We start from the raw sequence: 17648 nt of genomic DNA, 5'->3' as shown, positions 1-17648 counted from the left end.
CACTTAGGCTTAACGTAGGATGAGTGCCTCACGTTTCAGCAGCATTTAAGCGCCACCAAAATGAAGACCTATGCAGCAATGTGGCTGCTACGCGAAGAGCTCACAGGAATACATGATCCTCAGCTAATCATCCGATATGTCCAACGCTGCCTTTATCCATTCCATTATATTCCTCCATCATATGGTCCTCAGCGCCCAAAACCCACTTCATCAAATTTCTCGGGTTAGAGTACTGGATCCTTAAATGTCTTAACAGAATAACAGGGAGACAGAATACCATCTCTAGATCGGTGCTCTACTCGAATTTAGACGTGATACCGTGGAAACATCAGATTGCTGCACAAAATATTCAACACTTACTAAACTCATAACCGGACGCATAGATGCCCCCAGAATGGACGACATCGTTAGGACTCCAAGGACAGCAGGACGCTGCCAGACGGACCCTCGGCTTCCTCTTCAAACAGGGCTAGACAATCTAGGTCGCCTGAGTGCTAAGTTCCCCGGAAACACTATCCAGCTGATCAACAAACTAGCAATTGATCTGGACAAGTTCTGTAACTCAAAAGGATACAGAACAGAGAAACTACAGGAAACTTTCACGTGGATGGAGCTCTAATGTACGCCCTTTCAGTGAAAACTTTATAGTTTCCAGAAAAAATAGGAAATCATGGAGAAAGAAAAGATCTTAGATATGAGAATACGGAGAGTGAGGAACCCCAGCAATGTTTTCATGGCCAGGAATTTTCTCACATTCAGTCTAGTGTAAGTGAGTTCATTCGAACGTCAGGAGCAAGTCGGTCGTGTTTTTGACTTAGGCGGGATTGTACATCAAGAATTTATTCGTCTGACAAAAGAATCCTTCAAGATACAAGATTGGATAACTTGCAAAATATCAGCTACAGATAAAAACTGTGAGACACAAAAAATTAAATTTTTTTTATGAAAATACTTAATAACGTGTTTCAGCTTCATTAGTTGTTGGCTATTATGTGTCACATGTACTTATGTCATGCTTATCTTGCATGACAGAATGCGAACGGCTCGCTTGTTTGCTCACTTATCAACAGCAAAGCTAGCGGTAAGCTAATGTTTTGTATACAGTATAATCTTTTCAAAAATATAGTAAATTTTTGAAAAATATTTTTGCCATACAGTTTATATCGGCAGCTGTTTTTTTTTTTTTTTTTATATTATCTCTTTACAGTATCTATTCGTGTGGGGGTAGGTTCAGCACGATATTGTTGAACGTTTCCTTGTAAGTCAAACTTCCAGCCAACGTTTCTGCAAAGAAGCTCTACGGTGGGTTCCGAATGAGTGAAAAATGGCATTCTGGGGTTAATGTGGGGACAGTAGTCTGAATTAGTGACAATTTCTGGCCAAGAGTAACATGACCACAAATTGCAGTTTAAAAAATTTCATGATGCATTGTAAGAGATCAAAAAATAGGAACTCCAGTAACGTTTACAACGGTGGCAGAATCTCTCGACTCCTTGTTTCGAGTCTCAAAGGGACTTATTCGGAGATGATATCATGGAATAACTGATTAGCGACAAAAATAATTTAATGCAGTCTGTGAACTTTTTTTATCACATTCCTGTCCTGTCATTCTTATATACATGTTTCTCACCTAGACGGCAGCTCCCTAAAGGCAGGTGAGAATGTTCAGGTAATAGATTGGAACTTATATAGTATTTGACAGGCTTAGTGAAAGAAAGGAAAGAGTAATTTCTTATATATAATGGGTTAAGCGTGTAATCCATTTGATGTTTATTCTGAAGGACATGGGAACTATCAAATAAATGATAAGCATGAAGGTTAGGCATTGAGAAATAAGTTGTATGACGAGAATACAGGTGGGTATAGTGAAAGGTGTTTGTTCAAGAAGAGGTGGAGAATTAATAATAAAGTATGACACTGTAAACTAAAAGTAACTCGTGGAGTTGTCTACTGCAGAGAGGGACGGCTGTAGAACAGTGGCAAAGTGATTCATAGTTTCGCCAGTTAAAGGCAACATGATTTTGAAAGCATATGTATTTGTATAATTTGATTTGACTTTGCTCTGGTGGTCTTTGAAAAAGGTTTGCTGTTGAGGAGAAAGCGTTGCTGATGGTATCAAGTAGTCAGAAACTGGAAATATAAGTTGCTTGTAAAGAAAGATATCTGTGTCACTCTTAAAAGCCTTGGAGGAACGCTTAATTAAACCAAGGAGTTTGGAAGTCTGACATTATGAAATCGATGTTACAGAAGCGGTGAAGATCAGATCGAAATGAGGGACTTAAAGTCTCTGAGGCCATTAGATTTCGATTGTGTTCTCGGTTCAAGTCGAAATCAAAAGAAGGTTGTTTTGTCCGAATGCTTTTGATTACTTGACGTATGTTTTTTGCTGCATAGAAGTTTCATTCTGCAACAATCATATGTGTTCTTAGTAACTTTATTTCTTCCTTGTCCGAATTTTTGTCCTTTTACATATTTCATTATCGGCCACGATTTTTATTCATATAATAGAAATTGTGAAACTCGCCCTAGAATCACTTTTTCAATCAGTACTTATTGAGATTTAGGGCCAACAAAAAACATTCATATCAGTCATTATCATTTTTTGAAAGTTAACTGCCGTACGCATTAACCTTTCGTAATGGATTCTCTTGAGAACGTGGACCTTGTACCAGTAGTGAATCAATTTCATCCATGTCCAGGTTGATTTATAAAGTGTAAACATGCCTTTTTACCTGTTAATTAAAGGGCGTATTTACGTAACTTCATTTTACTGGTCGTTATTTTTCCAATTAGTTGACTCTAATTTATGCCTGCAGATTTATTATCTGGGGACGTGCACTCGCCTTCCTTTTATGCTCTTGTCGGCATTTTCCGTTATGGCAAATATTGTATATGTGTTTACAATAAAGATTTTAATACTGTTATTTATTTTCTTGGTAAAGTGTATTCGGTGTCTGTATATGACAAAATTTCTGTTCATTTTTATCATAGTCTTTTGAAGTTTTCCTCCCTATTCCCTGGGAAGATGACAACAACTGAGTAAATAGGGAGTTAGTAAAACAACTGACGAACGCCTAATTAAACTAAGAAGTTTGTAAGTCTGACATATTATGATATACAAAAAAAGCCTGAAATATCAAAAAAATATGTGAACTTGAAATCTGTATTTCTGAAAAGTCCGTACGTCACTTATCAGTGTTCAAGATGCAACGAAATTTTTCTCCAGCACCACATGGAAAGCTATACTCTCCATATCAAGAACATACAGTGTGAATCCCATTTAACGAGATATAAGGAGTTTCAACAAGATAAACTGTTAATTCGGCAGTTATGCATATGTTGTGCAGTAGCACTATACTAATTTTAACAGCATTGCTTTAGTATTTAGATATCTGCTATTTTGAGACGGAGGGTAGCAATAATCACTAACAATAATGCGCAAGGTTTACAGAATTCTGAATATTTGGCTGGTTTTTTTGAAAGTGATATTCGGATTTGTACTGTAATACAGAGAGAGAGAGAAGAGGAAGAGAGAGAGAGAGAGAGAGAGAGATCAGACGAGAGCAGGTGATAGAAGGATTTAAAGTGGAGAATTGAAAGGTGAATAGAAAAGAACGCAAGCTACATCCACTCATCCTTCTCGAAGATCACAATCACTTGCAAAAAGAAATAATATATGTGTGTGCACGTGCGCTTCGGAGGGAAGGAGGAGGGGAAACGGTAGAGAGAAAAATCCGCATTTTCAGAGTACTAAAGTGTACTTCATCTATCAAATGTTCCGCCCTATGCCTTTCTATTCTATGTCCGTCCAATCATTGTGAGATTTCCAGGTGAGTAGAGAAAATTACTTTTCCTGCAGGGATAAACGACACAGGATACGTATATGTTGTACCTACAAGCTACCGGTGTTAAAATGGTCTTCTTCCGTTAAAAAAAAAAAAAAAAAAAAAATATATATATATATATATATATATTCCAGGAGCGCTGTACGAAACTAGTCAGAGGAGAGCTCAAGTTTCATCCCCTTACGGAACATTAAGTTAATCCTCAGGTCGGTAAAGTGCTTCGTTCATAACCCTATGGAACAAGACATTTCAACCTGATCAAATAGGAGTTGCAAACGTGGGTGGGGAAGTTGGACGAAGTTTATCTTTGCCTGCGTCGACAACAAGGCGCAGCATAAAGCAAAAATAAACGAAACAAACAAAAAAGAAAATTGGAGTTGCGTAGGGATTTCTTTCCACCCTGCATACAACTGCAAGCTGATGTACGATGGTTGTCGATCTTTCAGCAGAGGACGTTTCGGATGTCAGTTTCGGCAGTTAACACGTGATATCTATGACCGACCTGCAAAGTTAGTTACTTCGTTACAGCACGACTTCTCTCCTCCCCCTTCCTATTTCGCCCCTTCTTCCTTAGTAGGGAGGTTAAAGATAAGTACGGAATGTTTTTCCGTTAACATTCCACCATAAGAACAAAGTCGGGCTGATCCTGGCAATCTGTATCTACGAAGAGAAACATTTGAATTTCGTGTTTATTTGACAACATCGAGCCACATTTATTGAATCCATTAATTGCTAATAAGGGCCACTAATCAATTTTTTCTGACCTTTTGGCTATTAATATAAGTTTATAAACCTAAATAGGCTGTAATTTATATAAAACTGCAGTATTTCTCGACAAAATAAAATACAGGGATTTCTCAATATTTTTTTTTGACTAGCAAGTCAACAGCAGGGATTCAAAAAGAGTGGAAATGTTGAAAATTTAATTCCAACATAATAGCAGGGTTTTTCCCCGCACAAAAGCTCAAAAATACCCTGTTATGCTAGATTTACCGAAATTCTATAACTGTGTTAGAGCGAAACCGTGTTATACGGGGGTTGCCTGTACTTGTCTTACACTTCAGCAGAAATGCTCATAAGAAGAGCATGATACCTGTGCATAACATAATTACTCTGAAAAAATATGGGTACATCACTACTTTGCTTAAGAAACGAAAGGACCTCGTATCTGCCTCAGGTAAAAAAAAGTTATAGCAACTGTTTTTTTTGTTTTTTTTTTTTTGGAATATTCAATGACTTTCTACACTTCAATTTCATTGAACAAGAACAACGATTAACGCATACTGTGCGATGCCACTACGAAGGTCACGGGAAGCATTAAAAAAAAAATAATAAATGAAATAATAAAAATCTATCATATTAGGCCACCCAAGACCTAACTTATATAAGCCCATGTGTATTATGCCCATAAATTGCGTGTGTTCTCTGGTCGATTTGCCTGTTTTGCTGGACGAAAAACTCGTTTCTTGAGGAGGTGAAACGTTGCCATCCACGCCTGTGAACGACTAGTTCAGCCATTGAGTTAAAAAAAAAAAAAAACATAAAGGTTCTTGGTCTCATTTACGGATTTCGAACCCGGACCTTTTCCACTCGGTGTGGGTAGGACGATGATTATAACAACTGTGGTACAGAGCAGATGGCCTGACGTAGCCCAGTGGTCAGGAGCGAGAGTGCATAGCACGCGTTCCTGAGTGGACCGGGGTTCAAGCCCGTGACTACTAAATACGATAAATATTTGTATTGACGATTTATTGTAAACTCTACTGACTTGGTTGTCGTGCCGGAGTATAAACAGAAAATTTATTTTTATTTTATATGGGAAGCATAAGACGGAAGAGACCTGAATTGCTTACTTGTAGAATTCATCTTTTTCGCAATTATGCCATATTGCACATGACACATGGACAGAATCACTGTTGGAAAAATTTGGCTGGAATATTCTTTACGCTGTATGTAGCTAGTTGTATAGCACCTTATTTCATATCTAAAAACATTTTCAGGCAGTGATTCGAAAGAGACATTGACGTTCGTCGAGCAGTTTCAACTTATATGCACAATGCCCGCATTTCTTTAACATTTGACATAAACAATTTGATTAAATGATGGTGCCGCAATTGGCTTAGGGCAAATATAGGAAGAAACAGTGTACAGGTAGTCATTTCATATATATGAATTGGCCGCGATCCTGGAGTAACGTACGTCGGCAGCAACGTGTATATTGGGCGATCGAATTTAAGCCACAAAGAGTGCATGTTCCATAACTGTACATAAAAATTTCTTTCCATGTAATTGCTTCTGCAATGTTTAATTTCCGATCAATGCTTATACCGAAATATTACTTGCTTTTTAACGGGTGAGACACCTAGATTGTTACACAAAGTAAATTTCTTTATTTTATTTTTATTTATTATTATTTTATTTATTTATATATTTTTTGCAGTAGGTCCGTGCGAATACACTTGCCTCGATACGACTTGCTTGCCAAGCTGGGCTCTGGTCTGCAACGGCCAAGTCGACTGCCCAGATGAAAGTGATGAAAAGGATTGCCCAGCAGCTCCTTCAGCTACTCCTGTGGGCCAGAGTCTATCGGGGACTCAGGATGGTAAGTCCAAGTTCTACTAAATTAAATTTCCTGAATGAATTAATTTAAATACAAAATACGTGTAAGTTGTTAAAACGTGAATATTAATTGTCTGGTATGTAATTAATAATTCATACATCAGCCGATTTAAAAAATGGAAGAAAGACCTCTATATCATATTTGCAACATATAGGGAGACCGCCTATAGTGGAAAACCATGAGTTTCCAGAGATATAGTTTGAAACATCATGTCTAGGGACTCTAGAGGAGGCATGTCAAACCCGCGGCCCACCAACAAAAAGGCTGCGGCCCGCCGAGATTTCTTGAAATTCTTTTTTTTTTTTTTTAATTAAAATAAATGGAAAAAAAAATACTGATCAAGTTTATTTTTATTTTCACATAATTTATTTCGAATTTTACATTTAAGCAATTTTCAGTGCAGCGCTCGAAAAAGAGAGAAAAGATAGGACATAATATTTCATTTTTAAGCCTCCGCCTGCAGCTTCGAATACTACAGACCGCAGTGTTTGCTCAATTGTATATTCGTGAATTATATTTTTATGTGTTTGTGTGCAGTTAATTTTGTGTTTTATTTGTATTAAATGAAAAAGACGCATAATAATAAACATTATGTCAACCCCTAATAACAGTATGAGTAAGAAAAAAACAATCGAAAAACGCCCTAACTTCCAAGAAAAATGGGAGCTAGACTATTACTGCATCCAGAAAAAGAGCAAAATGTATGCTTAATATGTAGTAAATCTATTTCAGTCTGCAAAGAATACAATATCAGGAGACATTATGATACACATCATAAAGAAATCTATGATAAATACGTTGAGAAATATCGTCAAAGTAAGTTTTAGAATTCAAATCAGCAAAATCAAAAAAAAAAACAGCAAAACTTGTTTACCAAACCTTCTGAGGAAAATACAGCAGTTGTAAAAGCTAGTTACTTGTTATCACATTTAATTGCAAGCAAATCAAAACCTTTTACAGAAGGAGATTTTATTAGTGAGTGTTTAATTAAAATAGTGGAAGTGTTGTGTCCAGATAAGTAGAAACACAATAGCTAATAGGATCGATGAAATAGCTGAGAATTTAAGAAATCAGCTCAATTCAATGATATCCACATTCGAAGCTTATTCTATTGCAATTGACGAAAGTACAGACATTTGAGATATTGCTCAACTGGCCATTTTTATTCGTGGGTGTGATGTGAACTTGAAAGTAAGTGAAGAGCTTTTAGAAATTATTCCTATGCATGATACAACCACTGGAGCTGATATTTTTGGTGCACTCGTGGAAATTCTGAATAAATACACATTACCATTGAACAAGTTGGTTTGTCTTGCAATTGATGGCCCACCTGCCATGATGGGTACATTACTAAGGGTGTCGTTGCAAAACTAAAAAGAAGCATGCAACATGGTAATAATCATTTCGAACATTTTCATTGCATTATTCACCATCAAGTATTATATTCCAAGGTTTTAAATATCGGACATGTGCTAAAAAAAAAAAGTCTCCAAAATTATAAATTTTATTCGAGCACGTGGAATTAATCATCGATAATTTGTTTCATTTCTGGAAGACAGAAAGCGAACACACTGATCTACCCTATTTACAGAAGTTCGATGGATTTCGAGTCATAAAGTTTTAAAACGATTCTTCGAGCTGCTGAATGAAATCGTAATGTTCTTGGAGACAAAGAATTATGAATGTACTGAATTAAAAGATGTACAATGGATAAAGGATCTGCCCTTCTCAGTTGACATTACAAGTCATTTTAACCAATTTAATCTTAAACTTCAAGGAAAACATCACATTGTTACAATGTTATTTGATAATATTAATGTTTTCAAAGAAAAATTATTACTTTGGCACAAACAAATAGAAAAAGAAAACTTGTCTCATTTTAAAATTTGCCAATCTCTGTTGTTAAAATCACCTGACTTAAAATTTACGGAATATACACACCAAATTAAGTTGTTAGAAGATAGATTTTTCTGATTTCAAAAACTGCGAATTAGAGTTTCGTCTTTTTACTTCGCCTATGTCTATTGATATTGAAATTGTTGATGGGAGCTTACAAATGGAATTCATTGAAATCCAGTATGACTCTTTGCTAAAACAAAAATATACGGAAGTTGGAATTCCAGACTTTTACACTTATTTACCTGCAGATCGATTTCCAAAATGTTAGCTTTCGCTACTAATATATTGGCTATGTTTGGGAGTATATACTTATACGAGCAATTGTTTTCTTCGATGGAAAACAACAAAACTCCAGAAAGGTCAAGATTAACCGATCACCATCTATCATCAATCTTAAAGATTACATCAGCTCAAGACATTCAACCAAATTTTGATTATCTGCTTTGTGGAAAACGATGCCAAGTGCCTCTAAAAAATGATATAATAATAAACTGTGGTTTTATTGTTTATTTTTTTTATTAAATATTGTAAAATATTTTTAATTTACAGGTTATCTGTATACTAAATACAGTAATTCAAAAAATTGTATTTTGTTTATTTTTTGAGTATTGAAGGCATGTGGCCCTCAGCCTAATGCAAAATAGCTTATATGGCCGGTGATGCAACACGAGTTTGACACTCCTGGTCTAGACATTGATGCAATCTGTATATTCCAAATTTAATTTCTGGCCGATTCATGGTCACCACATATAGGCGGTCAAAGTGATGCGCTTCGATTATTATCACCCTGTGTATTGTTTGCATGATATAATTCACTATTCTTGCTTTAAAAAATGTGATCAAATGTTTTTTGCCGTGGCTCCTTTCCATTTCACATATACTGAATTTAAAATTTTAAATAACAGGAGAAGTCTTAATGAAGGCATCGACACATTGCAATTTCATTTTCATGTTAAAGCTCGGTGACTGAAAAGAGCTTTCTGGTCCCTGAAAATTTTCTTGATGTCTATGAGGAATGTCAGAATAATCTTTACATATTTGGATTTCGATACTGTAAGTTTTGGATTATGATTTTTCTCTTAATGCTGGATATCCTTACTTCATATTTTGAATCTAAAAATTAAAACTGTTAGATATCAGTGGAACTGGAAAGCATTATCAACTTTCTGAGTTCTTGGAAAGAATGTCTTACCTCGCCATATGACATTTCACTCAGTACCGTTTTCCTGCAACGGCCCTGTGAAACGCCCCTAGTCTGAAGTTTAAAAGACTTAGGAGGTGTGAACCTTCAACTTAAAAGACCTAGGAAGTCTAACACTTTATTAAACGAACAGCGGACTGCTTTAGTTTCGGCTTGAATCTGTGGTTAGTTGCCAATCATATAGAATGATCTACGAGTAAGGAACTCTTTGTTGTAATTGCTCATGTGTTCAATACCATTTTTATTCTACGTTATCGTGATATGTCTTACATGTAAGACATATCGTGATATGTCTTACATGTATGAAACTTGCAACTGTGTAATTTTATTGTAATTTGTAAACTCACCGGAATTCCTGTCTGAGCTATATCAATTCTTCCTTTCTTATATATCCCTTTTTTCGCCCCTGAAATAAGTAGTACCTCTCAAGCTATCTTTCTGAAATCTCCAGGTGCAAAACGAATTATTATTATTATTAAGATGATATTTCGAGATATACTCGTATCTTAAATTTAACCCGTCTTGATTTTTCCTCTTCATGTTGTGTATGAATTAATTATTGTTTATTTAACACGTCGTATTTTCACTCAATCATTAGAATGTCATCGTCTCTGTGAGTGTGACTAATACAAGTCATTTATGTTAGTCTGAATAAATAAATATCAGAGGAAAGAAGGGATATTCGTATGCATACTGATCAGGAAACGCATTACAGATGTAACATTTGGAATAATCCTGAATCCTGCACGTCTGCCTGATTGGGTTGCATTCAGTGCAGTTACGAAAAAAAAAATCTTGGGAAATCATAAAAGTATTTATTGAAACTTAACTTAACTTGCTTGTTTTCCCATTTACGCTTCTTTCTCTCAATCTGGGTGATATGAGCGACGAGCGCAGGCCGTACTTCTATGGAAAAGGAATATCAAGCAAGGATATTCATGTGTTTTTTTTTGGCGAACCCCAGGGTTCCACCCATTAGCCGCTGTTGTACATCTTGTGTAGAAGCTTACGCCAAAACCGTTTGTGTGTAGCGTGTTGGATGTGTAAGTGTAGTGATATGGTATGAGGTATTGAGGGTCTAGCGGCTCCTGGGATTTCTCCCATCTCCGCGAATGTTCTATGTATCGGTGACAGTACCCTGTCAAAGCCAGAGATTTAGAAGTGTGTGGGTCATGAGTAGTGTTATATGTTGTGCCCATTGTTTATCCGGCTTATTGGCCGCCAGGCCCCTAATGGGACCAGACGTTGCCCATACCTCGCCACGTGGAGGCTAGCCGGGTGTTACCATTGAGTCAATTGTACTCTGGCAGGTCCTGCTAGTGATATGGTATGTTATGTTGTCGGCCGGTACCTGGCTCTTAGCAGATAGGAAGTAGCAACACCTGGTCACCACGTCCCACCCCCATCTCCGCCCGTGGCTAGGATCTACTATCACCTGCTAGATTAACCCAGGGCAAAAGTCCCAGGAGAGCCCAAATAAGGATGAAATGAAAAGGCTATAGAAGAAGTTTGGGAGCTGGAGAGGTAGGAAAGAATAGAAGAGAGGAGGATCAAACAGAGGAACCCTCCAATAGCTGGAAGATAAAAGAAATAAAGCAAGAATAAAGGAAATATAGGTGGAGAAGTGGACTGACTGCTCATGCCATGGGAAATAATCCCATGAAGGATCCCATCCTAGAAGCTAGGATCAGCAAGATTTCTTGAGATATAATTATGTCTAATCCATTGTAGACATTACTCCAGGCACTTCCTCGGAGAAACAAGTAACTTGAGGGAACTCTCAAAAATTTGTCATTTGGCAGATTTTGTATGATGTCTAGGATTATCAGTTGTATCCGATCTAGTTCTACAGATATCAGCACCCAAACAAAGTAATTACATTATGGTCGCTAGTGGGCTAGCTTGTGGATAGTTTCCAATCACTGATCTTAGAGGCAATGGAAGAGGTAACAAGAGACACATGGATGTAGAAATGCCCTTGAGGGGTTACAAAGTCGGAGGATGGCCAGAAGTATTCAGAATTCTTAAACGTTGCGAAAGAATTGATTTGCCTTCGGTCTATTCCACAAGGTGGACTCTGCATTCGCATCCATCAAAACGATGACCGGTTTATCCCTAATGGATCATAATGTTGCATTCATATGATCGACGAACGGTTTTTTTGTTTTTTTTTTTTTGGAGCATTAGCAACTAAGACCATATTGCTTCGGGGGTATGCAGTGGTCATCCCCTGACCTTTCCGTATTTGGTGGTCACGGGCTCGAACCCCGGTCTAATCAAGAAGCGTGTGCTATGCACTGCTGCTCCTGCCCACCTGGCTACGGAGGCGCCGACGAAAGGTTAAATGGAATCCTGGTACTGTGAGCATTGGCAATAAAGTGAGACCAGATAAATCTGGCCAAGCAAATACACAGAGCATGCGTGGAACACAAACTAGGAATCTTTGTAACCGTCAGGGTTGGATCTGTAATCACGATTGCAGTATCAAGAAAGTGACATTGAACTGTGGTAGCTGATTTTGGCTGAGAAATTTCTCTGTCTTTCAGGTGTCCCCCATAGCCAGAAATCACAGGGATTGAGATCTGCTGATCGCGCTGGCCAGAACTGCAGACACACACAGCACAGCACAGCGAACACTACTGTCTCCAAGCATTGCCTTTCTTGCAAAGCGGGAATAATGTGATCTCTTAGAAGAGCGCAGTACCGTGCACTACTTACCGTACACCTTGTGGGGGAGCCATGAGGTGTAGACTCTTCAAAAAAAAAAAAAAAAAAAAAAAAAATGATCCGATTATAAACCCTGCTGTGAAACCACACCATACTGTAACGTATGGACTTAGTAGTGGTCTTTCGTGCACAGCAGATGGACGAGAATATGCGGCAGTTTTTTGCAGAAATGTGACTCATCAGATAATTCGAGCCCATGTATCGTCAAGTTCCATACGAGGCAAAAATCGTAGAGCAAAGTCTATTCAATTTTGCTGATCACAAGACTAAATCTGATACTACGTGAATCTTGTACAGGAACCAGCGTAAAATTATTCAAAGCACTTTACGTACAGTAGACCAAGGAAGGTTCAAGTCTCTTGACACACCTCTGGCACTACTGACTGGTAGTGTTTCGCATTCTGATCTGGAGGCTATTGCAACCGCCACTTCATCCACTACCTCTGTTCCGATACGTGGTCGTCCCCTGCCTGGAATTACACCTAACTCCCCGGTCGGTCGCTTCAAATTTCTTTATTAGTTTTAGAAGCCCCACTGACGTCAAAGGTCCTTTACGCAAACCTTTATAAGTTGCCGATATTCACATAGTGCTGCATTAGCGTTACTATTATTGTGGTAGAACAGTTTTACTAAAAGAGCATGTTCCTTTTTTGTAAGAGCCATAATGGTTATTGACGGTGGCGTTTGCCTTTCTGCTTTTATCTAACAGGATGTCATTTGCGTAAGCAGCGTGTCTGAAGTAAATGGCAACTTTTACATACGTGCACCTCCGTTTTCCCCTAGTGGCAGAAATTCGAACTAATTTTTTTCTTCTACAAATCGCTTCCACCTACCCTAAATGACATACCCACCGATTTTCACAGCTCTAACTCTAACCGTCTTGACACTAGTCTCCTGAATAAGGACACTTATTTTATAACCACCCGATATATATATAAACACGTAACAAATACTGTGTGTGTATATATATATATATATTTTTTTTTTTTTTTAAGGGAAAATGAGCGAAGAAACGAATAAATAAATAACGAAGACAGAAGTGGAAATGGAAGATATGTGTCGAAAAAATTCAGAAAATTATTAAATATCTTTTAATAATCTTTTATAATATTGACTATAAAACAAATATAAAATATAGCCAATTAATAAGCCAATAAATAAATTTATACCGGCGCCAACTTGATATCTGTTGGGATAATTTGCATTACGTTCGAAATGCAGTAATGTTCACGGCTGTTGTATCCAGGGGCATTCTGACGAGATTGGATACAACGGTCGTCTCTTACATGTTCTTTGTTTTGTTTGTCTTATATCTATTTTATTTTGTAGTTGGTTTATTGTGTCATTTTAGTGATATTTCACATTTTTTGGCGTTGGCGTTATCTCAAGTTGGTGCCTGTCTAAATTTATTATTAATTGGCTTATAATTTCGGCGAATTTGCCGTATATTTAATATTTTTTAAATTTTTTCAACATATATTTGTACTAAGTATCTTGCATTTCCACTACTGTCTTCGTTATTTATTTATTTATTCCCTTTTTCTTTTCCTTTATTACTTTTTGTCTTTCCTTTTTTCTCCTAACTTTCCTTTTTTCTCTTATTATTTTTACAGTTTTATATATATATAATTAATGAATAGATCCAGATTACAGTAAGCAACCGGGCTAGCCGGGTGGGTAAAGTGCCTACCTAGCAACCCAAAGGTTGCTGGTTCGAATCCCACCTCGCGCTTGGATCGAAGTACTGCAAAAACCTTGGGAGGTGCATTATGGCCACACAGAAGCCGATGCGCCAACAACTACTACCAAAAAAAAAAAAAAAAAAGCGACAGATAATTAACGGAAGCATGCTTTCTGTAGTTCTTATTAAAAGTTTGTGTTTCGAGTTCTTTTGATAGGGGCATTAAAATTAATTGTTGAAAGTAATGCGGTTTAAAGCCACTACCAGTTATTATTTTGTAAATAAATCTGAGAACTTGGATGCGTTTTTGTATGTTTAATTGTTTCGATAAGTGTGAGCGATATCGAATCCAAATTCTTGAATGGAAAGCATTGTGTAAGGTCTTTGTCATGATGCAAGCACCAATTCTCTGAAGCCCACTCTTCTGGTCGCTTTCCCTGAAGAGCACCGCACAGTCGCCATAGTTTGTTACTGTTTTATGTTACTACCCTTCTTCACTGTTTGACCATGTAGGATAAATTCATAATGAACAATTCCACCATGTGAATCAAGAAACAAATTAAACAGATTTGATCGTGATTGCCTTGCGTTTTTGTGATTTGGATAAAACGAATCTTCTGTTTTAAGGACCGGGCCTTTGTTTCCAGGTCATAGCCATACACCCACGATTCGTGACTAGTAATGATGGAAGAAACAAAGTGTGGTCGACAGCAATACGTTATGAAGCATCCTCATATGCTAGAACTCTCCGCATTCTGAGATTATCACTTAGGATGCGCGGCACAAACTTGGCTAAAACGCGTCTCTTTCTTGTGTTCAAATTGATTGGCATGTCCCATAAAAATACTAATTTCGCTAGCAACTTCGCGGATAGTTAACCGTCACGAACACGAGAAATTGAGTCAGTGGTTTTTAAAGTTGAAGGGGTGCCAGAGCGAAGACTTCTGTAAGCTTTGCTAATCATTGAAAGTCTTCGAACGACACAACATCCTTTCGGAAAGCTGTTTTTCCCAATTTGAAATAAAATTTGATGCAAATTCTCTGCTCAGCAAAAATCACTTATTTTAAAATGCAACGAAACATATAAAACACCTTTTGTTTAATGCTAGCTTATTCAGACTGACTGTAGTTAATAGGGTGCTTCATGTGTTACTATATCTAAATTAGTTATCGCGCATGTTGCCACACCGCAATTTCAAGATACAAAGTCAATCTCTGAACTTTGTGATCATACCTACCTCGTATATATTTGGTTCCACCTCCACTTAGTTCATGCAAGACCCGTATAAAAAAAAAAAAAAGAAAAAAAAAAAACGATAACTACTCGTTGTGCACTCTACACGTAATTTTGGACTTGTCATGGGACACTTTTGGGTTGAATTTCCACGTGTGACATTCATAAACCGAATTTTCGTTACCTGTTATGATGTTTATAAGAGATACAGGATCGCAGAGTACCATCATAGTCTTCTGTGAAGGATTATTTTTTTGTACACTCTTAAAATCAGCGCTGCTCCGCAGCTTTCAGTAGTAGGGTATAGTTATTTGCAGGGCCGGTATCAGAGTTCAGAGGGATCTGGTATGAGGATAAAAGGACAGGGAGGAGTTCTCCTTTCCTGGATTGACCCCCCCCCCTCTTTGTTGCGATTTGGGAGCCTCTTCAGTCCAGGGCCTGGGCGCACTGCACCCGCTTCACTCCCCTAAGAACTGTCCTAATTTGTACTGCTAGAAATACCTCTGGTGGGAATATTTTGTTGTCGATCCGGATTATTTTATATTCACTATAAACGCCCTCGGAAATAGCACAGTGGTTTTAATTACCGTCCTTCCTACGTTCGCCTTTTAATGACAGCGAGAAACTTTTATGGGCTGTTTTCACAAGGTGATTGAATTAATGCATCTCAGGCCAGGTTGCATGGTTTATCATCCAGCAAACGACTACATACTTACAATTACACAGGTGATATACTGTCGCCTCATAGCCTTAGTTGCTTGGCGTTTAACATACACTTAACTTGCGAACAGTTCGCAATGATCTGCTAAAATACTCAACCCATTGTTGAAATTTAATTGAAGTGAATGCATAATTTACTCTTGTTTATTTACTATATAGGCAAATATAATTTGTTTTCATTTGTAAAAATATCCATTAATGTACTGGGCACAGCAATACGATATGCTATGTATTTGCATATAAATATTACACACTATTATCATCTAACAAAAGATTTTTGAATAGGCTCCGCTTCCTGCTGATGTGTTGCTTGACGAATGCTGAAAACTCCGCTTTCGAAACGAAATAGATTTCCAGACAGCTAATGAAAATTTTCGGAATGTAGACTAACAGAGATTTAGACAGTTTGTTCAAGACTCTGACATTGTTCAGGCAGGAATACAAAGTGCGATCGCCGCCGATAATTTTACTTGCAAATAATTACCTATTCAAGAGCTAAGCGCATAGATAACAATCTAGACACACGCTTTCAAATATTTTTATGCATTAGAAAATTTACATAACAAGTTCTGAAATGACGTCTACCCAAACTCAACTCCCCCCTTCCTCGCTTTCCGGGTCCTTTAAAGAATTCTGAGTTTGCCTAATTAGAGCACTGCTATGACATTTCCTTATAAACTAGCTACGATTTGGCGGAAAAAGAAATGAAAAATGGTGTTTACATTGCTCCAGTGAACAGCATTTTATTAATGTTATTAAAATGTATAATTGTTCTTTCAATATGCGGGTAACTGTTATGGTTTTTAAATTACATTTCGCCTATTTATATTATCCAACAAAGAACGTATATTGGGAATTTGATTAAAAAAATAGACATGTATGTTTGCATTTCAAAATTATATTCCTTGTTATACATAAATGCTATCTACCAGTATTTATTAATATTTTAATGAATACGCTAACTATTCAAAAAATTAGAGAGCACTACCGTGAAAATAAGAAGCTAGTTTATCTCAATTGGCAGTCAGAGATACGTTACAATCTAGTCTAATCTTATATCAATTAGCACTATGTTCTAACAATAGTTTGTGTCTCTCTATAGAATCTTCATAGTCCATAACTGCATATCAAGGTATCAAATCTTGAACGATGCTGATCATACTTGCGACTATTTTCGACGTTCTCTAGGTCTTCTAACAATCCAGACATGGCACTGAGTGGTCAAGTGCGAAGGTACAGAAGTACACGCGTTTGAATTGAACGTGATTCGTGCACAGATAACAATCTAGATATGCTTTCAATTTTTTTAAGCACAAGAGATTTCTTATATTCTCGATATCTTGCGAACCCCTTTGACCTCATGTGGTCGTCCGGGCGTATAAAGAGAATATTTATTTTTATTTTATCTTCATATAGGAATTATGTAAGCACTAGTGTTTAGTGATTGGTTAAGTCTATTCGAGTCTGATCTCAGAATATGTATTTGGAGTAGCGACAAAGAACGTAATTTCAGCTACACTCGTTGATAGATTTCCCTTGAATTTTTAATTTTAATATCACAGTCAAAACTGACATATACCTCCTCCTCTCTCTCCTTATCCTGCTGTTTTTCCAACTTATGGTCGGATCAGCTGTGTTATTAGATTGATATTTTTTAGCCACTTGCTGATGGCTCTCCAGGCCTGGCCTACCTTTTGTCAAAAGATCTTGACCAAAGCTGT

General features: G+C 37.2%; 1 protein-coding gene across 2 annotated transcripts in view; it reads left to right on the top strand.

The window, feature by feature from the left end:
* LOC150078841 (low-density lipoprotein receptor class A domain-containing protein 4) overlaps positions 1–17648 on the top strand; it is a 382341-nt gene that overhangs the window by 121434 nt on the left and 243259 nt on the right. The window contains exon 2 of one of the 2 annotated variants that reach the window (XM_090382368.1): positions 6289–6447. In XM_090382368.1, the coding sequence (XP_090238494.1) occupies positions 6289–6447 (159 nt within the window). Of the gene's footprint in view, positions 1–6285; positions 6448–17648 lie in introns of both variants that reach the window. The other variant, XM_090382367.1, reaches the window with a different exon arrangement.

Source organism: Mastigoproctus giganteus, chromosome 10 (genome assembly GCF_048544385.1).
Source record: "Mastigoproctus giganteus isolate SK-2022 chromosome 10, ASM4854438v1, whole genome shotgun sequence".
In the NCBI taxonomy this organism is placed as follows: Eukaryota; Metazoa; Arthropoda; class Arachnida; order Uropygi; family Thelyphonidae; genus Mastigoproctus; species Mastigoproctus giganteus.
The sequence above is the reverse complement of the archived record's forward strand: the minus strand, read 5'-3'. Positions and strand labels throughout refer to the sequence as shown.